Source organism: Convolutriloba macropyga, chromosome 7, assembly GCF_964194025.1.
Source record: "Convolutriloba macropyga chromosome 7, txConMacr16.3, whole genome shotgun sequence".
Classification (NCBI taxonomy): Eukaryota; Metazoa; Xenacoelomorpha; order Acoela; family Convolutidae; genus Convolutriloba; species Convolutriloba macropyga.
This window is the reverse complement of record NC_134474.1, coordinates 6,848,936-6,870,924: the sequence shown is the minus strand read 5'-3', so window position 1 is coordinate 6,870,924 and position 21,989 is coordinate 6,848,936. Positions and strand designations below refer to the sequence as shown.

Here is a 21,989-nt window from a genome sequence, read left to right as displayed (position 1 = left end):
CACTAGTTTCTATTCTGTTTGTAGGTTGTGACGCCAGTTTACATCTACGAGTGCAGTGGTGATGCCAAGAGAGACATCTGGTGGACACAGTCTCTGGACTCAGTCTTCACCCGGAACAGTCAACAGCTGGATAAATTGGGACACCAGTATTACGGGTCGGCAACCGGGGTGCTGCGGATGTTCCCCGCAACAAGTACGAAAACCTACATTTTTAATCGCGCAGTACCTGTTGGAACCTTTTTTGATGTATCGATAGTAATTTGTTCAAATTATTTCAAGTTGAGCAAAATTATATCGATTAACTTTTCAGCAGCTAGCACCGAACCAAAGCAGGCATTCCACAATGATCAGCTGCAGGTCCTTTTTTGTACTTGGTACAACAAAATGACTCCATTTGCTGAAGATACCAGTATAGCTACCCATCACACAACAGTAGACAGAGAATTCTCCGAATACCTTGAAAACATATAATCTTGGCTGACTAGAAATAATTAATCGAACGACTGACGAGTCGAACAATTGAGAAAGGGCATTGGCTAGAAAAAATTTTATGATGCAAGAAACACTTCAGACTGTGGAGGGGTTCGAACCCGCGACCTCTCGGATTAGAGTCTGTGGCATTAACCATGAATTGGGATAAAAATATCATTGAAAATAGGAACACGATTGAGGTTTTGTTCCTCCGGTGAGCTAAATTAGCTGATTGATTATCATTATTAAGTAATTGCAAGCTGCCCTTTGTGAATCGCGGTTTGGGAAATTCTACTCTTAGTTGCTGAACTAAATAAATTGATTTAATTTTTGTTATTCAATATTTACAATTGGCAAGCGAGGATAAATTAACCTCTCTCTCTCTCTCATTTGGTTGTGTATGATTGCGTAGACTTCTCAATGGGTCTTCCGTACGACCAGAGGATGCAGCCGTACTACACCCAGAGTGCCACTCTACCCAAAGTGGTCATAATAGCCCTGGACAGCAGTGGTAGTGTCAATGGGGAGGTCACTGCACTCATGGAGAACACACTTGACACTATACTAGGCAAGTCACCTCAATTCTCAAGGGAGGGGAGAAATTGTTATCATAGACAAATTTATTCAGCAAAAGCAGCTTGTTAGAACGACTTTCAACAAACAATCGCAATTTTTATTTCATTATATTACTTTAAATAGGGTAAGCTACAAACGGAAACCTGACGCTTCTTTCGCCTATCCCCGCTATTGATTGGTTGTTTATGACATAGCAAAATAAATTCTTTTTTCTTTCATAGTGCCACGACACTTATGTTAAGAGGTCCGTACCTTCCTCTATACAATCACTTACTCCTGCTTCATTTCATAAAATCAAACTTCATAGCTGAGATATCATAATTGCTAGTAAAGAAAAGTTTTAACCAGATGAATTTCGAAAAGACAGTTAACTCTTTTTTGAAAATGAGATAACAGCAGAAACACTAAGAGAGAAATGAAAAAATTTCTCTAAAATTGTTTACACATATTACACATTTAATCGAAACACGCAGAACGAGGAGGGGCAGATAACTGAGGAAACGTTAGCGCATTGATAGTTTAAAAATTTGAAGTTTGGAAGTCCACAAATCCACAACGAGCTTTCGACAAAATGGCTAGCTCAATGACATTTTTAGTAATCGGCGGCCATAGTGTCTTTGAAAAATCTGGGAGAAATGACCTTTTTTCAGATCTGCTGACTGACAGTGACCTGGTGGCTTTATTCTTCTTCAAAAATGACTATGTATACTTATTACCAACAGCAGAAGAACTGAGACAACAGTGTGATGGGACCGACCAAACTTGGTTTGTTCCCGCCACACTTCAATTCAAACAGGCAAGTAACCCCCCCCCCCCCACTCCGCTCAATAACCATAAACTGCGCCATTATTGTGACCCCTAAATATAGAGTTAGTAGAATGCTACAGATACCTCTATAATGATGTAAAGAATTTGATGTAAAGAATTTTCAAGAGGTGAAAATAACAAGTTTTCGATTGGTATTAACTGGAAAAAAGTCACAACGAAACAACTAAAACTTGATAATTTTTGAAAACTAGAAGCGGTGACACGCTCATGTCCACTATAATTAGTTATCAGTTCTCAACTCTTTGTCATGAATAAGATAAACTCTGAAAAGCTGAAACAATCACATATTCTACTTTACGATCTTTTCTGTTTGTGACCCCCCTCCCCACGGCTTAGTGGGTGCATATTGTCTGCACTACTAGACGAAATGACCATATTTTTTACATAATGAATCACTATTTAATGACACGTGTTCTGTAACTGCGGGATGAATAATGTTCTGGGGGGGGGGGGGGGCATAAACCGAAATACAATTAAAAAACTTTCACAATAACGTACCGGGGAGCTGAAACTTTATAAAAAAAATCAAAGTAAGTTTCCAAAAAAAATTTCTTTTGGGTTGGTCTGAATGATAATTCGTCTATATCTACAGGCGTTCAAGAGTGCCGTTTACCTGCACAACAACTTCAACTCCACAGCTGAGTTTGACATTGTATTTGAACAGGCAGAGAGAATATTCGAAAACGTGGCCGAGAGTGACTACTGCACTAAACTGCTCATCCTCATATCTGACGGAGGAAAGGTAAATTAGGTCAACTTTAACTTGTACTGGGCTTCCATTCAATCAAAAAAGGACTATAATAAGAAAAAGGGCAGCTGAAAACAGGCTACTGTAGGCCTAATGCTGTTCCGCTGCGATTACGCAGAAACCACAATTAATTATTTTATTATTATTATAAGCGAACAATACAGCACATTACCCTGGTCACATTCGAATGGTTATCTATCGCGGCGATGGTCCGTCTTGAAAAATTTTGCAAGACGATTCGAGGCCGTGATCTACAATACAGTAGACATGACTATCGCAACGTGATGTTTTACTCATGATCTTATAACGTACAAAGATATAATCTTATGCTTAAGATAGAACAGATCTTACGAACATATGTTTTCGGTGCCGTAGCCCAGACCGGATGGCTATATATTGAAAGATTTTGGAAGAAAACTTTGAAATATCTGGCGAAGATAGCCATTCGGTCTCGGCTACAGAAGCTATTGATTCTTCTATTGATTTTGACAAATAAAGGATTTATTCTGTTTCGGCCCCCAGTGTTTTTTATGAACCCCAGTAACAAATTATAGGTTGTTATATAGCACCTTACCATGTGAGAAAATGGCACGTGCCCCTGGGGGTCATAAAATTTATGCTCACTAAGCTTCAAAACAGAAGAGATCCGAAATAAATCTAGGGCAAAAGATAGCTGATTTAAATTAAAATATGCGCACTTGAAAGAATGATGCGACTCGATTTTTTCCTTGAATTATGTCTTCCATCGTAATAGTTCTTCCATTAATTTGAATAATCAATATCACTATCGCCCTTTATGATCGAATTTGAAGCTTTTCGATAATCACATAATGAGTACATGCACTGCTCTTTGTGTTCAACCCCGAAAAGATCTCCAAAACACCTTGCGTACTAATTTGTGATCTCTTCTGTTTGTGCCCCCCCCCCAGCGTAGTGAGTGCATAATATTCCATCTTTTTACATAATGATTTACTGGATCTTCTCCGTTTGTGCCCCCCCCCCAGATTAGTGCGCGCATATTATTTGCAACCCCAGACGCACGTGGCATATATTTACATAATGATTTACTATGTAATGACACGTGCCACTGTAATTGCGGGGCGCATAACGTACTGGGGGGGGGGGGGCACAAACGGAAAAGATCCGATTTACTATCTAATGGTATGTGATCTGTAATTGGGGGGTGCATAGCGTATTGGGAGGTGGCACAAACGGAAAAGATTCCTAATTTGATTTTCAGGGTGCCGCAACTGAGTCGGGAGGGAGCTTGACCCGATTGACTGACGCAAACCCAGATCTGCACCTGGTGATATTTCTGATTGGACCAGATGTGTTTGACACCAAAAATGACGACATGCACGTGCTGGCGTGTGCTGCCAATGGGTTCTTTTACAGAGTGGCACACGAAGCCTCAATCAGATACACAATCGCAGGTACTGTTTGAAAACTTCAACAAACGCCAAATTTCGATAGTACCAATTTACACTTGAAGCTAAAACAGTTAATTTCAGAAAGTGATTTTGAGCCCCGTAAACTTGATAACTCATAACTAGATTGGTTCAAACTGTCTTTCATTTGAACAAAATACAATAAAACCGATTAACGTCAGACGAAATTCAATCGAACGATAGGCGGGGCAACTTAAATCATAGGGGGAATAGCTTAGAAGTTTTTGATGGTTGCAAAAATTCTGCCCCTGAGGGTTTCGAGCCCAAAACTTCCAGAATAACATCCTCACATCATAACTACGAAGCTAAAAAGGCTTCGATTCCCTTCCGCTCAAAAATGAAGAGCTCAAGCATAAAAAATTCACTCGAGAAAAGAAATCGAAAGAATGTTTTCGAAGAAAAACGGTCAAGCACAAATTTTGCAAAAAAAGGACATATGTTTACAACAATTGCTTCAAACTCCGTTCGAGAGCAATTAACAAGTAGTAATGTTGCACACCACAACACATTCGGCCAATATGTCTCACACCGTAAATTATTTCAGTTTATTATCTATCACACAGCACCATTATCGCATCCAGTTGAAAATTTCTCATGGCCACTCAAGGTAGCGGTCAAAACAACACAAAACAACTTTGCTTAGTCTTCAAACTGGCTTTGCGATTGTTTCAGAAATGCTGGTGTTCCTCTCGAGACAGCTTAGTTTGAGCCAGTTCAACCTCCCCACCTGGTCGTCCTTACATATGCAACCCTGGGTGTCTGACTACAGTCCAGTCATATCCGTCACATTCCCAGTCTACTACGCATCCACAGCCTGGTCAGCACCAACTGCAACTTCTCAGTCACAGGATTCCTCGTCAACATCCACAGACACTCAAGTTTTAAGCAGGTTAGTTTATACGGCAAGTTCTCAAATCAGTCCAGAGAGTTTTATACTTAAAACGTTTTGAGGATTTGATATTCTCCACAAGAATTACAACTTCCTGACTCCAGCTCATTGGGAGAGGGTTGGGGCGGGGGGGGGTATACGATACTTAGAGGGTATGAGGGTATTTTTGCCAATCACCAATTTTCACGAAAAAAGATGATATGAGTTGTCATCATCAGAGCCTACCACACGCAAACGTAAAGTTCACAAACGCAAACGTAAGAACGCAAACGTAAGAACAATTTTAAATTATCTATCATTATATTAATAGTCTTATAGATAGATGATAAAGGACTGCTAAACTATGATAAAATCTTTTCCCACAGTTCTCAAATAACTTTGAAGTCTTCTAACCCACTGCCCAAACCTGAATCCTTTTTTAATTGAATTCAGTTCCAACTGTTAAGTTCCTCAAAAAAAGTTTAAGATGACAAATGCAAAATATTTGAAAGATACAGCCTATATTTATATAATACCCCGGAAGTTCTACGTTATATGAGAGCCCGGCTCTGAACAATAAGTATTGGAAAACAAAACTGGCACATAACTTCTACGAAAAACGTGTATCAATTGGTTAGCATCCAGCATAAACAAACTTCGGTATTGCATGAAAATTTTTAAGAAACCGAAGATAATAAGGAAACAACTCTTTATTGGTAACTATAGTCAGTCCCATAAAGTTGCAACGCTATCGAACGTTTCACAGGTCAAAGTTCAAATTTAAAACAAGCAGATATCTAACAAACCACTGCCCATTTACCCCGAGTTTTTCGAACGTTCGCGAACGCTGCGTTGCAACTTTATGGGACTTACAATACTTCTATAAGTGGCATCGTACTTACTAAATAACTATTCAGTTTACAGGTTCATTGGTGTGTCAGGAGTCGACTTGGAACCATTGCGAATACTTCAAGATCTAGGTATGATCTCTATTTTCAACATGACCAAACAAAAATCAGTGAACTAACTTACAAAAAGTCTCTCTGCATGAAAGTACCCGATAATAAATAAGGTTCAAATTAGCGTTTCAAGGATTCTAAAAATAAGGCCGAAAACTGTTTCTAAATCTCAGATGCTCATTTCAGTCTTAGCCAGTCTCTTGACATGAAAGCACCGCAATCAAGGTATTTGCAAATCGAAATCCTATGCGCGCTCCAATAAACACAATTCAGACGTCGCAAAATTTACATGTATACTAAACACGAAATTTGAATTATCACAGAGCACTAACATTTTACATGAAACATATAATGAATTCTTGCGTGACGTATCAATCGATAAACACTTAACGAAATTGGGCAGAAAAGTTTAGAATTCATTCCAAAACTTGAATCAACACAACGGTCGGCGCAGAGCGTAACCGCCACTTGGATTCCTGACAAAGAAATTCAAAAGACTTTCAGTATAAAAAAACTTAATTCCTTCAGCGAGATAACTTCGCAGTCTTTTCAGTAACCTCCATTCCCACATTTCAAACGTTTATTGAGACTCCATCTCGTTCTTGACGATTATTGATTCTGAACAAACGAATGGGCATAAATATGATTACTGCGTTTCTTTTGGGAAGTTCAAATTGAAAAGAAACAGCAAGGTTGATCACATATTTCACGATATTGAAAAATGATCTATCGCTTTATTGATCATTTTAATGACAATTTGCCTAATAATAATTAATTTAGTGAAAAAAAGGAAATTATTTGCCGCAAAAATTATATTGCAACAAATAAATCCTGCAACATGCAAGTCTTGCAAAAAAAGTCCTTATACAATCAAGTCCCACATAAATTAAACCCTGTAATAGTCCTTAAACAAACAAGGCGTCTCGGTAATGTGCAATGGCACATAAGGTTCCGACCCCGCCCATCCACAATTTTGGCATAATTGTCTACCAAATGAGGAACAGATAGAAAAACCCAAAAATTATTTTTTGCGAATCCCAAAAAAGCCCAAGTCTTTTTCAGAAAATTCTGTATGAACGATAAGATAACCTCCAAAACAAATAACTCAGTGGAGTAAAAATTGATGCATTAGATTGCTGTAATATGTCAATATTAAGAAAGCGAGTCAAAACGAACAGCAAAATCAAACAACAACAACAACAAACATTAATTACATCAAAAAATTTATGTCCCTCTTAAAAACTAAATTTAATAACAAAGTCAACATACCGTCAGATAAACCTGAAACTAAACAAAAATAACTTATAAATCACCAGAAAACATATGCGACCAGTCCATAAAAAGGTTTGGTAACAATTATACAAAGAACAAAAACAGAAAAGTAAAAAAAATTAACTTATTTTTTTGAAACAATTAACTTCAAAGTAATAAATACCATTAGGAATAAATTAATATTACCACAAATTTGCGATTACCACTGCTTCTATAGAAGGGCATTAGGACCTGACCTTATTCATTTTTTAGAGCGGCTAAAAAGAACAACAAAGAACAAACAAAATTTCAATTGAAACTTGCCAGAAAACGCTGTCAAAACCGTCAAGCCAAATTTTGGCACTCAAAATATATTTGATTGCGCCTTCTTCAAACAGCTATAATGTAGTACGTGGCCATTCATTAGTAAGACTAGGTAACAAGCAGACAAAAAAGCGAAGTGCTAAAGTATGTAATACTTTTAATTTTTTTTTCGAAACAAAATTACATTCAATGTCATGAAAGGCATTAATTACAAAAAGAGCTATTTAAATATCGTCGTTTTTTGATGAAAAGGAAACCCTCGAGACCTGTAATTATCCAGAATATTTCTTGCATCTACGAAAAGAACGTCAAATATGACAAAAATCAAATTAATTTAATTTTTTTTTGTGAAAAAGCGGTGTCGAAGCCAGTAAGGTCATAACAAAATCTTTAAAAAAAAGATTTTGGGACACCAATCCCTTTTATTCCCTTGACACCCATAATGTCATATTTGACCTGTAATCAACTAACGAGATTAGGCAACAAAAAGAAACATAAAAAGAACAAAATTGCGAAGTTAAAAAAGTTTTTTTTTTAATTTTGGAAAACGATGGGTTTGAAAGTCATAAAAGCCATCAGCTATCTGCTAATATCAGAATGTCGGTTTTTCTATTCTTCCATGAAAAGCCAATGAAAGCTATCACTATACAGGAAATTTCATACGACCGAAACGACAAAGTATAAATGACAGTTAAGACAAAATTAAAAATTCAATTGATTTCTTCAAGAAAGAGGCGTCGAGGCCATTAAAACGATGATTTATATCTTTCAGGATTTTAATATGTTCAATTGTGCTTTAATTTGAATGCTAATAAGGTGACATGAGAACTGTCAATAATGTGATAATGTGACAAAATTAGAAAACGTGAAAAACTGGCAAATATCGAAACAAACAAAAATCTAAAATCTTGTAGTATCAAAGCCAGAAAACAATAATTTCAGGCTTAAAACTGCAACCGAGAATAAATATTAACTCAGTAGAAAGAAGAAGCAGTCTTTTTTTGCTGACACTAAGCTGGAAGTTGAGCAAATTAAGAAAAAAATAGAGGAAAAGTTAATTAAGCCATTATTTATTGAAAAGTCAATTATTTTTAAAAAAGAAACGACCATAAACTTTCAAATAAAAAACTAAATGCATTAGCCTGGAGCTGTTTAGCAAGCGAATTGGTTGGACCTATCACTCCTGAGCTTTGATTTGATATGTTCTGTTCTTTATTATTAAAAAAAAGTCTTTTTTTAAAAAAAAAAGACCGACTGATTACAACCCGATTTTTTTTGGATTGTAACAGTCCAAGAATGGCCCAAAACTACCCCTGTTAATACTTATTGTCCGTTAAGAACAATTGATTTTTCGAATGTTGTAGATATAGATAATTTCTGAGTTGAAACTCAAAATAAATTTTGCATTTTTGATAATCAACGAGTAAAGTTAGCAAAAAACGGCAAAGTTTTAACTACAAGGCACTCTCTGCGGACTCTGAAGTACAAATAGCCCCCCTATGAGTCTACAAAGATTGTATGAGTGTTGTTTGGGGGTGTACTGTAGGCAAATTTAATCAAAGTGGACTAAAGTAGCTTATTTCGTGCTGTTGTTGATGAAAAAGGCTAAATTTTGAAATGTTTATCCAGATTTTTTGACCAAAAAATTAAATCAAAACAATCAAAAATGCTTGTTCGTCTTCAAAAATAAAATCAACGACACTATTCTTAAAAATTATAACAAATTTTAGCAAAATTGACGAAAATTTAGGCAAAAATTCCGGAAAATGTGAATAAAAACAACGTGAATTCACTCTTCTTTTCTCAGAAGTTTAAGCCTCGATAACTCCCTGTAGAAAACGAAAATTAAAAAAATCTTTTTAATTCCATATTCTACGCTGGACGAGCTTTCTAATGATACCAGTCTCAACTCTCTGCGATGAATATATCGAGCGGCGAAAATTCACGGAACAAAAAAAACCCAGTTGAGTATATAGTTCCTCCCCCCTCAAGAGGGTCGGAACAATAAGCTTTGATTATTTGTCTCGCTATAATTAAGTCATGCAGGAATCACTCCGCACTTATCAAACTCTGATATGTGTTTCAGGTAAGACGTGGTGGCCAGAGTCAGGCAACCTACTATTGGTAAACAACAAGGGTACAGTCGTGTTTGATCAGAACATCGCCACACTCGCTGGACTGTTCAGTGCCAACAACCAAACACTGGAATTGCCTCAGGTTATCACATCAAACACTAAATGTGGATAAACAATAAATTTCTCCAATTAATGAAACAAGGAGGCACGCTAATGTGCAGCGGCACATAAAGTTCCGACCCCACTTGTCTACAATATCATCACAATTATCTAGAAATCGAAGCAATTGAAGAGATAGACTGCCTCTAAAGAAGTAGCTCATATTTATTTTTGATGGGTTCTTATAAAAGGACAGATATCTGTATAAAAAAGGGGTCATACCAGTGAGATAAAAACTTTCAAAGAAAGGACAAACATGAAATCAACTCCAGTGCAATTTCTCAAGTAGAAAAAGATCAGCCTTTAAGTGAGCACAGAAATAAAAAAAGACCTCTGCACTAATTTAGCAATTTAAATTGAGAATGCAAAATCCAATCAAATGCAAACAGTGGTTACTCAGGCTATATAATCAGAAGGTAATTCAAGATGCAGGTGATTAATGTTTGCCCGTGAAACTCATCAAATGGTTGCTTTAATGAATTGATTGTCAAATCAAACAAACAAAATGCGGAAATAAGAAAAGATCCTGAATAGAACAAGCACCTCTTTGAACAAAAAGTGGTGGCAACTAAAAAAAATCTTACAGCAAATACCGAAAAACTAAAACTGCGTAAAACAATCACATAGGATTTAGTATAAAGCATCTACGACAGCTTGTTAATGAGAAATAATGAGTCGGCAAAACAAAACTAAATAGCAAAACATTTTCTAAATGTTTTATTATTTAAAAACCATTCGCTGTGAAATGAACAAATTTCAGAAGGTCCAATTATGCCTCTTGGGAAAACCACTTGGACTCGTCAGCTATCAAAGGAATTGATAATTCCAATAAAAAAGAACCGAGTTTTAAAAAACCAAATCAACAAAACTCAAGAATTCGAGTTTTTAGAAAGTTAAATGTCGTAAATTTTATTTCGATGATTAGCCACTAAATGAACAGAAAATTTAAATTCCGATATACCAATTTTTGACTTATGAAACTTAAATAAATGCAATTGAAGGTCAAAACATTAAAAAGTAACTAACAGAACTCAAAGTCACTTATCGTTTTTTTGAAAGAAGGGTCAGTCATATAAACTATTGTCATAATTTCTATCCATTTAACAATTTCCATTATACCACTACCACAATCAATGAGATTTTCATTACTCAGACTTTAACAAATTTACAGAAAAGAATAAAAAGCAAAAACGAAATTATTACCAAAACAGTTTCACTAACAAAAAAAATAACAATAAAAGAGATACTATGTTACCCTATTAGAACTCAATAGAACATCAAAGACACTATTCAGTATTTGGACTCAGTAACAACACAAAACACAAATAAGGCCAAATTATAAACGCCAAAACCACAAAAATCATAAGTTGTCCACAGACCAATTAAGACAACGTTAATATCTGAGATCGAAGGGCAAAACAAAAAACGGCCAGAAATCAACATTTAATTTATTTTTTGAAACATTTGTGTAGTCATAAAAACCACTAACTATGATTTCCAACCAGCGATAAGCTCACTTTATTGTAATACTGAACGCAATGAGTCCATTCAATACTCCGAGTGCAAAAAAACAACAGAAGAAATATATACATATATATATATATATATTTATATATATATATATATATATATATATATATATATATATATACATATATATATATATATATATATATATATATATATATACAATACTAACAGGTCTCACTGAATTGCTTACGACAACTGAATGAACGTAATTAGCGCTAGCAGTTTATAGTTTATGGCATTCATTACTTCAAACTAGTTGTTTTAGTAAAACCCCAATAAATTTTGCGAGATTGGTTTTAAATATACTAATTAAGCAAAATTTAACGAAGTATTTTTACAAAGTCCAAATATGAACAAAATCAGAGTGAAAAGTGAAATGTTCACAAAAAAATTTAAACCCCAATAACTCCTCGCGAAAAACGAAATTTTGAAACAACAATTTCACACTCTACGCTAGATGGGCTTTCTAGTGATACCAGTCACAGTACTCCGATAGTTATATCGATCGGCCAAATTGACTGAGCAAAAAAAAAACAGTTCCATAAAAAATCCCAAAATTGTGGTCGGAACAATTACAAATACATAGTAACAAATACAGCAATTTAAGGGACAGTCAACGAGGATGTTTACCAGTTTTTCGGCCTGCCCTAGAATTAGATTAAAAGTGAACGTAGGGTCAACATTAGCATAAATGTATAGGAAGTACAACCTCCAACTTCAACACATTTTGAACATGGACTGTTCCCAATTATTCCCTCCCACAAAAGTATAGACTGGTTCGAAACGCAAGGAACGTTAAATATATGGGACAAAATTCAAAATTTAAATTTCTCAGTTGTCCACAGACCAAAGTTGTCCACAGACCAATTAAGACAACGTTAATATCTGAGATCGAAGGGCAAAACAAAAAACGGCCAGAAATCAACATTTAATTTATTTTTTGAAACATTTGTGTAGTCATAAAAACCACTAACTATGATTTCCAACCAGCGATAAGCTCACTTTATTGTAATACTGAACGCAATGAGTCCATTCAATACTCCGAGTGCAACAAAACAACAGAAGAAATATATATATATATATATATATATATATATATATATATATATATACACATATATATATATATATATATATATATATATATATATATATATATACAATACTAACAGGTCTCACTGAATTGCTTACGACAACTGAATGAACGTAATTAGGGCTAGCAGTTTATAGTTTATGGCATTCATTACTTCAAACTAGTTGTTTTAGTAAAACCCCAATAAATTTTGCGAGATTGGTTTTAAATATACTAATTAAGCAAAATTTAACGAAGTATTTTTACAAAGTCCAAATATGAACAAAATCAGAGTGAAAAGTGAAATGTTCACAAAAAAATTTAAACCCCAATAACTCCTCGCGAAAAACGAAATTTTGAAACAACAATTTCACACTCTACGCTAGATGGGCTTTCTAGTGATACCAGTCACAGTACTCCGATAGTTATATCGATCGGCCAAATTGACTGAGCAAAAAAAAAAAACAGTTCCATAAAAAATCCCAAAATTGTGGTCGGAACAATTACAAATACATAGTAACAAATACAGCAATTTAAGGGACAGTCAACGAGGATGTTTACCAGTTTTTCGGCCTGCCCTAGAATTAGATTAAAAGTGAACGTAGGGTCAACATTAGCATAAATGTATAGGAAGTACAACCTCCAACTTCAACACATTTTGAACATGGACTGTTCCCAATTATTCCCTCCCACAAAAGTATAGACTGGTTCGAAACGCAAGGAACGTTAAATATATGGGACAAAATTCAAAATTTAAATTTCTCAGTTATGTGAATAAACACTGACATGAAAATGAACAATTGCTCATTTTTATTGCGAGTGTTTTTATAATCTTCACCAGGCTTTCAATTTTGAGCTACATTTTTAATAAAATCCCCTAGCTAGAGTCTATAATGGGCAAATATTACAAATAATATAGCATGATCTCGGCATCTGCGTAGATAGAACCTATAATAAACTAGGTGACGCGTCCTTTTCACCCCCTATATTCAACTCCAATAATTTCACCCCAATTTCAGTACAAGTAAGGCGACGCAAAAGCAAGCCAAATTTTTCGTAAGTTTTGTAATCCTTCGGTGAAATTACATTGCTAACCGTTACAATCAAGACAGTATAGTATTTACAATTTTTAATATACACCAGTGCAACAAAGGAACAAAAATAAGGCCCTTTTTAAGAGATCTAGTGATTTCGAGCCCCAGCGGACCGCTGTCCATGGCCATGCCTCTCATCCGGTGTGGAACGTAATCCGGAAAGCACGGCAACGCCGCGACCCGCCAGGGACAAATTATAATACCGCTATCTTGGAAATCTTCGACTTTCTTGGCCTTTTTACAAAATTCGGCTTGTCACCACAAAGTACACCTGTAAGATTTGTACCGCTAGCTAGCTAGCTAGCTCAAGATTACTCACAAATGTAGATCAAGACGAGAGGCATGTAGTTATTTGAATTTTTGTCTATAGATTTATATTGAAATTGACTTTGATTTTGTGTCTATAGGTTTATATTGAAGAAATGTTCACTGAATACCCCGATGACGCTGCCCAGATCCAGACTCTAACTCAGGCAATCGTGTTGGGATCTGGAACCAGTCAAGACATCCAAGCGCAATACACCGATTTGCCAGGTACTTGCGAATGTTGGAATTTGCAAAAACACGACCTCACAGGGTTTCCAACCCCTGACCTCCAGCTGGACAGTCTGACATCTTAACCACTCAGCTACAATGCCTTTGATTTCCTTACGCTAACAATCGCTTTAACCGAACTTGATTTCAGAACGGGAGCAACTTAGATCAAAAAGGAAGAATTAAAGTGGGAAAAAGTCACTCAAAAAGTCAAAGAAATGTTTTAAAACAAACGCGCAAAAATTTTGCATAAAGAGACACGATTACAATAATTGCTTCAATCTTCGTTCGAGAGCAATTGAAAAGCAACTTGTTTAATACCAAAAACATTTTCGAAGATTCACGGTCTGTAAAAAGCAATCGTGCAAAATAAGCCTTTTAAAAAAACTTGAGAAATGTGCTTTCTAAAAGTGCTTTTAAAATGTGCCTTTTAAAAAACTTTAAAAATGAGCAGCAAGTTAAATTGACACAAAGCACCGAAAATGCAGAGTGTAAATGATCAGTGTTGAAATTATACGACTTTATCTCATCAGGTCAATGACAGAGTTCTTTGCGTGACTTTTAACCAGTTTTTGGGCTCATTTCTTAATTTTAAATATTCTATCTCACTAATACTACAGTGCAGAAATGTTAATTATAATTATACTCAATGTTATTTATGACTGGGCAACACTAAAAGAGCGTCTGGGCGCTTTTTGTTGTCCTCTCGCATGCCTTTGTGTCGGAGGAATATAAATTGAACTGGGATAAATTCAAGCTAAGCAGTCCATATTTCCAGGGTCACAGTACGTGCGTCCAATTGGGAAAGTGGGATACACCTGGAACACGATTCAATCAAGCGACGACACTCAAGACTTCCATCTGGTCCAGAGACTGGTTGAGAGTTCAAATGGAGACCAGTGGAGGATTCAGGCCAAACTAGGAGACCAGCTCACTACAGCTCAGCTGGATGAAATCAAATCAAACGCCATCAAAATGGTCAATTTGGACATCAATCGAGCTCTCTTCAACGAAAGTGAGAATCAGCTCTACATAATTCTTTTTTTTCTAAAAAATGACACTTAATCAAAGTAAATACCACCCATCTCCACCAAAACCCGATATTTGTTTTCAATATAACACAAACTCTGAGAAACCTTTTTTTTGAAAAAAGCGATTTTTAATCAAAATAAATTCGCCATTAAGTTCACCAAAACCAAATATTATTTTACCACCATATGCGGTCACTGAAATTCCAAAAATCATCTCAAAATTGGCTGGGTAAAACAGTATTAAAATTTTTGTCGTAAATTTCAGGTAACCACGATCTGGTTGGGATAGCATTCTCCTCCGAGATCTACTGTCCAGGTCTGAACTACGGCACCAACAGGTTACCAGAGCGCAATTTTTCCGTGCTTGCTTAGACCACTTTATTAAAACAGCAGTTTAAAGTAAAAAATTTTGTACGACTTAATTGATCTAGTCTTGAAATAGGTCAAACGATCTCGTTATTTCTAGCCACCCGATATAGCGATTAAAAGCATTCAATTTTAATTTTTAGTTAGATTCTAAACATTGACGCTGTACATAAAAATGGTGTAAAAAAACTAAGCTAGCTTTTACTAATATACAGTCGTTCTTCAAATAACTAATTTAACGTTTTTTTTTAAAAAAAAATTTTACATAATGATATATTCTTAACTATACATTGCCTCTATACTATTTGCATTTTATTCTTATGTGTATTACAGGAATTAACAATGTTGGATTCTTATCCTATCATTAGCGAAATATTGTCTTCTTGTTCCGACCCAAATTGTGGGGGAGGAACTATATACTCAAATGGGTTTTTTTTTGTTCAGACAATTTTGGCCGATCGATATATTCATCGTAGAGAAATGCGAGTGGCATCATTAAGAAACTCGTCCAACGTAGAATTCGAAACAAAAAAGATTTTTTTAATTTCGTTTTTTTTTCGAGGAGTTATCGAGGGTTGAAGTTTTGTGCGAACACGGGCTAATTGGCATTTATTTTCACTTTTAGTGTAATTTTTCCTCAAATTAAGATCTTTTTTAATAAAAATATTAATTCAAAATGCCATTTCAGTCCACAAAATGTATCATTTTAGAGTTGCTAATAGCCGAAAAGCGATAAAAAGACTAGTTCTGGTCTTATGAGGAAGTTTAACATAAAAAAATCAAATTCTATTTGAGAGCTCTTTTTTTTAGAAAATTTTCATATTTCTTTTGTTTTCTTGAGTCATCCAGAGACTAGTCACTTTTCATATCGAGGTTTCGTTAATGACCACCTGATTTACAGTATAATGAAGCCCTATAAACACAAAATTCGTTTTCAAGGAATCACTCATGTTGTTTTTGGCGTCGGCTCTGAGTTTTCCTAATTTATAATGAAATTTTGATTTTATTTTTGCAGTTTTGCTACATTTGTGGAGTCCTATGTCATAGAGTCGTTGACTAAAAGTGCAATATGTTTCTTAATGAGCATTAAGTGAACCTATCGAGTGCTTTGAGTGGACAGCTAATGGCTGTTAAGACTTTTAAAAAGCTTTTTCGAGAACATAAACTTATTTCGAGAATTTTTAGTTAGTCCCAGTAATGACAGGACACACTTCCGTCTTACAGCAACCAATATTAATCTGGTTAGTGGTTTTTATCTTCTAACTACTGGTTATATGACTTCAATGCCACAAGATTTCCAATTTTTATTATTTTTGGATATTTTCTTATTATTGGTTCCCGTTGAAATCGTACATATTATCCTGATATTGATAGCTCCCATTGGCTTAGAGAAGACGTTCAATGGATCATAGATAAAGGTTTCAGAGAAAATTTTACGGTTTAAATGGCTTCGACACTTTCTTTCACTTTCCTACTAAATTTTTAGTTTTTGCCTGTATTTGTTATTGTTTCCATAGTCATAACACTATGAAAACAATCAAAACTTGATTTAAGTAGCCGTAAAATTGCTTTGATGTCCTATTGATTGCCTATGCATAACAAAAATCCTTTTTCTGACATCGAGGCATACCTGAGCTCAATTTTTGACTTCTATTGAAAGCTATTGAATTTAATGGCTGTTAAGTCTTTAATAATTTTTTGAATTTTTTTTTGATAAACCAATCTTAAACTTATTTTCGTGAACTATAAATCAGTATCGGTAATAACCGGACCCCCCTCTTCTAATTTCAATCAAAATTAATCTCCGAAGCGGTTTCATCTCCTAACTATTGGCTCTATGACTTCGATGCACGAGTTTTCATATATTTTTTTAAATTATTGGATATTCTTTTTCGTAATTTTGGTTCGTTTTGAGGTCTTAACAGATTATCCTAATAATGATAGTTCCCATTGCCTTAGAGAAGACGCTCAATGGGTCATAGATTGAGTTTTCAGAAAAAACTTATGGTTTAAACGGTTTCGACACTTTCTTCTCGCACTATTCTACTGATTTTTTAAAATTTTGCTTGTATTTGTTGTTTTCATAGCCAAGGACTCATCGTAATGTCCTATTGATCCATTATGAATGTCAAACGTCCTTGTCGTCTCATCGAGGCATAACTCTGCGAATTTATTAGCTTCCGTTGCAAGCTATTGAATTTAATGACTTTGATAGTACGGGTTTTCTCAAAAATTTCGTGGTTTTAATGTATTTCTTCAAATTTTGATTTTTTGGAGTAAAATTGTTTAAAAAATTCCATTATTCCTAAAAAAATTAATTGAAAATGGAAAATTTTTCAATGAAAATTTTATTTTTTAACGGCTTCGACACTTTTCTCGCTCAATTTTTTTTTAATTTGCTGGTTTTGTCTGTTATTTATCTTCTTTAGGCAGCCCTAAAATGCTGACCGGTCTCATAATCTTATAATTGAGGATTTAATGAATGATGTTACCCGAAGCTGTCAGTTTATAGTGAATAGTCTTAAAGTTTTTGATATTATATATATCCAATGATTTTTTAATTTTTTCAGTTTTTGTTGTTCTTTTCGTCAACTTGTAACTTATTCTCGTCATTGAGAGCTCCGATTTAATTCCTTGTATTTAAAAAATTAAGATATTTACTGATACCATGTCGTAACTAATGTTTTGTTTGTTGGACAATATGCTTTTTAAAAAAAATTTGTGAGTGGAGTATTTGTGTTTCCTTTTCTCTTCCTTTAGCACATTCGCGTAATAACAGATCCCAATGATTCAATTATTAGTTAGGTTGTGTAACGATTTTTTTAAAACTCAAACATCTATTTTGATTATCTCTTCGTTTGGTTTACAGTTAAGTCAAAAATGTAGATGAGCGCGGTTCGGAACTTCATGTGCAAACGCACATTAACGAGCCTCCTTGTCAAATAATTAAGACAATTTTAAATGTATTTGTTTAAAAAACCACAACATGTTACTGCCTCAGATTTGACCGCGCGGAGATGACCGATTTCATTGTATCGCTGGTGGAAAACTCAGACTTTCCCAACATTGAGGGATGCAAGGAAAACCCACAGTACTGGAATCTAATCTACGACCTGCATTTCCTATACATATACATACAGTGAGTATCAATTCGTAATTGACCCTCAGACAAAATCAGTATTGAAACAGTATTTCAATTAAGCATTTTTTAAAACTCTGATCAGTACTACGATTATATCATAGTTTAGACCTTTCACGGTAAAATACACGGTAAAACAAGTTTTCTGAATTTATTCTGCAGCATCCCATCAAACCACACTCTAGCATCGACATTCAAGCTATTCAATAATAACGCCGGCCAATTTGTTTAGTTTAGGGAAAATTTTTCCTATTAGAAAATGTTGATAGGCGTGAGAGGTATTTGGGAACATCCTCTACCAGGCACAGAATTGCACGCTCCTTCTTGCCACTAGAATGACCACTAAAATGAGGCAGGCAATATTCGCGAATAAAATATTAGGCTAAAATATGTACAGCCGTCTTGCTGCATGAATGCAGATTATTATTTTTTAAAATGTTCAAAACTGCAACGCTTACTTGCATTACACTCATATGTTCTTTGTTTTTCAGAGACGGAGGTAATTGGATAACAACAGTGAGTCTATTTAAAATCTTCGTCGAATTCTCAATTAGAAAGTATTTGATTAAAAAATGCATATTACAAATCTGATTATCAAAACTTGAATTACGTTTAATTAAAAAAAGTCACCATGAAAGAGCAATTCAGCTCGCGAAAAGAACAGTATGAAATGAGAGGAACAATAAAAAAGATCAACTCAAAACGAAACGCCTATTGCTTTTCTGCTGCGATTACGCAGAAATAAAATTGTAATTACAATCGTGCATCGTCAACAAAAATTTCACGATATTCATTTGAAAATGTCACACTTTTTAGGATACTAGGGATAGATTATGTAGTTTGTCACGCGGAACAAATACAATATCACAGTTACATGAAAAATCTTTTAGTCTTATCAGAAAGAACTCTTATCAGCGAGCATAACGTTCACTACCATTACCAATAATCTGATAATAACATACAAATCTATCATCTCTTAACACATGATTCAATTATTTGTTCACAAAAATACAATGTCATAATTCTATCTGCTAATACAATACTCGTGTTCAGAAAAAAAACAGTACACAATTTCCCATTTGCCCACAGGTTGCAAACCAGGGTTCATTCATAAAGACACACTCTGGGGTCCTTCTGTACCGCACTGCCGCTAACCCCCACACCAGTCTAGGGTACACTGCAATGTGGGAGACCCTGCGTAACAATCGTGCATCTGTCATCACGGCCACACAGTATATCCAGAACAGTGAACAGACACAGGCACAGGTAGACAACACACTTTTTGATGTCCCATTTGTTGAAAAAATTAAATACACTCCTTGTGGAATCTCCCTTTTTAAGGGAGATTTCGCTATGGAGTTATTATCCTTCTAGTACGGTTTTTATTCAGTATGTTGCTAAGTTTTTCCAAGTGCGGGATACGAGCTAAAAACGCTCTGATTTCTGCTAAGTTAACTTCTAAGTTAATAGCGGTGCTTGATACAAGCGACTGAACGGAGGTGTGGTAGTGGTAAGAACTGAAATTAAACAATTTTACTGCGTGTAAGATTTTCCCATTTTCTATTTTTATCAACCAATCAAAAGCGAAAGCGTGATACTCCTCCCCAAAACTAGCCAAATATTAACTGGTCCTCAGTCCTCATAACTGAACTTTTGTGTAGGTATTTCAGAATAACCTCTGAATAATCTTAATTATATCTGCCCCCACTACTCCAAAAAAGCTAAGCTTTTCGAGATCTTTTCCTAATTAAGCGCATATGCAATTCTATAGAACGCAAATAGAAGAAGTCCATAAATGACACCAGTGGTAAAACAATCATGTTTCTATTGTTTAATTACTTTAAAAGGTTCTATTGTAAAAATAATAGGATTACATCAATTTTGGTTCTTTTCCAATCATGCGTTTTAGCAAGTTCAAAAATTCGAATTCAATCTGTTCATCTGGCGCAAAATATCAGATAGGTAAATGAAAAGATGTTAAGTGATTCTATAACTGATTTATGAGTTTTATAACCGAACAATGTGCCATTTTTTTTAAAAAATTAATTTAAGCACTCACGTGCTCATTTTGAAATGCCGAAGTCTGCAGTGCCAGAAGTTCCTACATACTTAGCCAAAAGTTTGACTTCCATGAACTTCATTATTTTAAAACGTGCACATTTCGTGTTTTAGTCAAGGTTACATTACTCTGCAAAGTCACTTCGAAATTCTGACTTAATATCTCGAGCCGCGTCGCGGTTCTCGATAAACGCTGAAAGTTCTCAATGAAGTCGAGCAGAGTCGACTAACCTTTACTGAATTTTCAATTGATTTTTTTTACAGATTCGAGTTGGCTACAACTACGCCAAAGAACAAGAGATCACAAGCGAGTGCTATGGAAGCACAAATACCCACTGGGAATTGTCTCTCCCGACATACCTGTTCCCACTCATCATCACAAAACCCCTCTTTTACAAGTACGAACCCTCTCAAGTGAACACACCCATCGCAGTAGCTGGTTTCTTAGAGACTCAACTTCTACTAGAGTCCGATATTACAACTTCCTTTCCCGATTGCTTCAACACTACGCTTTGGTGCTACTTTTTGGATGAAGGTAGTCATTAAACATAACCGACCACTATAACCACTAATAAAATTTTAAGTAAAAATTACACCAATTTCGGCGCACTTACAATTTGACGTTTAGTAGTTAACTGCTGCCACTTGAGTGCAGCTGCCGACACTTGTGAATGAGAGAGAAATTTAGATCACACAAAACGAAAAAGTCTAGGGCATAAAAGACGCTCGAAAAGTCAAAAAAGGGTTCAGCAAAAATTTTGCATGAAGACCGACACGTTTACAATAACTTGTTCGTTCGAGAGCAATAATAAAATTCGAGATCAGATCAGCTCTGCAACTTTAGTCTTGTAAATTATTCTCCTTCTCCCCCTCCCCCTGGGCTTCTTTATGTTTGAAATTTTGGAACCCAGAATTATCATTAAAAAATACTTATGGATGGTAATATAATCATGTTAGCTCTATAATGGGGACGAAAGCAAATACCTGAACTAACGAAAACCAATTATCTAGCCAATAAACAACACCAAGATATAGCCATTAAACACCAAAAACTAGCCAATAAACAACACCAAAATTAGCCAATAATTGATATCAAAAACTAGCGAAAAAACCCCACCAAAATCGAGTCAATAAACAAAGCCAAAAAAAGTTAGCCAAAAACAATACCAAAACTAGCCCATAAACAATACCAAAACTAGCCAATAAACAACACCAAAAACTAGCCAATAAACAATACCAAAAACTAGCCATTAAACAACACCAAAAACTAGCCAATGAACAACATCAAATGATATGATCAAGCATCATCTCAGCGAGAGTGTATACTACTAGCGACCTATGTCGCGCAGGTTACATTGCAGTACCAAGTAATTTACCAAGTAATACTAAGTTATACACTGGGACTTATTCAAAACGGAACAGATCCAAAACGGCATTTTTTGAAGATATTCCCCTGGG

At 35.2% G+C, this 21,989-nt stretch overlaps 2 protein-coding genes across 2 annotated transcripts in view; one reads left to right on the top strand and one right to left on the bottom strand.

Annotated features, from left to right (window-relative positions):
• The window catches only part of LOC142342575 (glycogen phosphorylase, muscle form-like), a 246,640-nt gene that overhangs the window by 211,507 nt on the left and 13,144 nt on the right, over positions 1-21,989 (bottom strand). The gene's annotated exons all lie outside the window — the stretch shown is intronic.
• Positions 1-21,989, top strand: part of LOC142342570 (uncharacterized) — a 65,748-nt gene that overhangs the window by 41,661 nt on the left and 2,098 nt on the right. Inside the window, exons 4-18 of the mRNA XM_075393944.1 lie at positions 25-193; positions 884-1,039; positions 1,698-1,843; positions 2,468-2,617; positions 3,864-4,056; positions 4,744-4,960; positions 5,864-5,919; positions 9,560-9,690; positions 13,811-13,937; positions 14,716-14,952; positions 15,234-15,306; positions 18,336-18,473; positions 18,965-18,989; positions 19,563-19,739; positions 20,796-21,066. Of these exons, the coding sequence (XP_075250059.1) occupies positions 25-193; positions 884-1,039; positions 1,698-1,843; positions 2,468-2,617; positions 3,864-4,056; positions 4,744-4,960; positions 5,864-5,919; positions 9,560-9,690; positions 13,811-13,937; positions 14,716-14,952; positions 15,234-15,306; positions 18,336-18,473; positions 18,965-18,989; positions 19,563-19,739; positions 20,796-21,066 (2,266 nt within the window). The remainder of the gene's footprint in view (positions 1-24; positions 194-883; positions 1,040-1,697; positions 1,844-2,467; positions 2,618-3,863; positions 4,057-4,743; positions 4,961-5,863; positions 5,920-9,559; positions 9,691-13,810; positions 13,938-14,715; positions 14,953-15,233; positions 15,307-18,335; positions 18,474-18,964; positions 18,990-19,562; positions 19,740-20,795; positions 21,067-21,989) is intronic.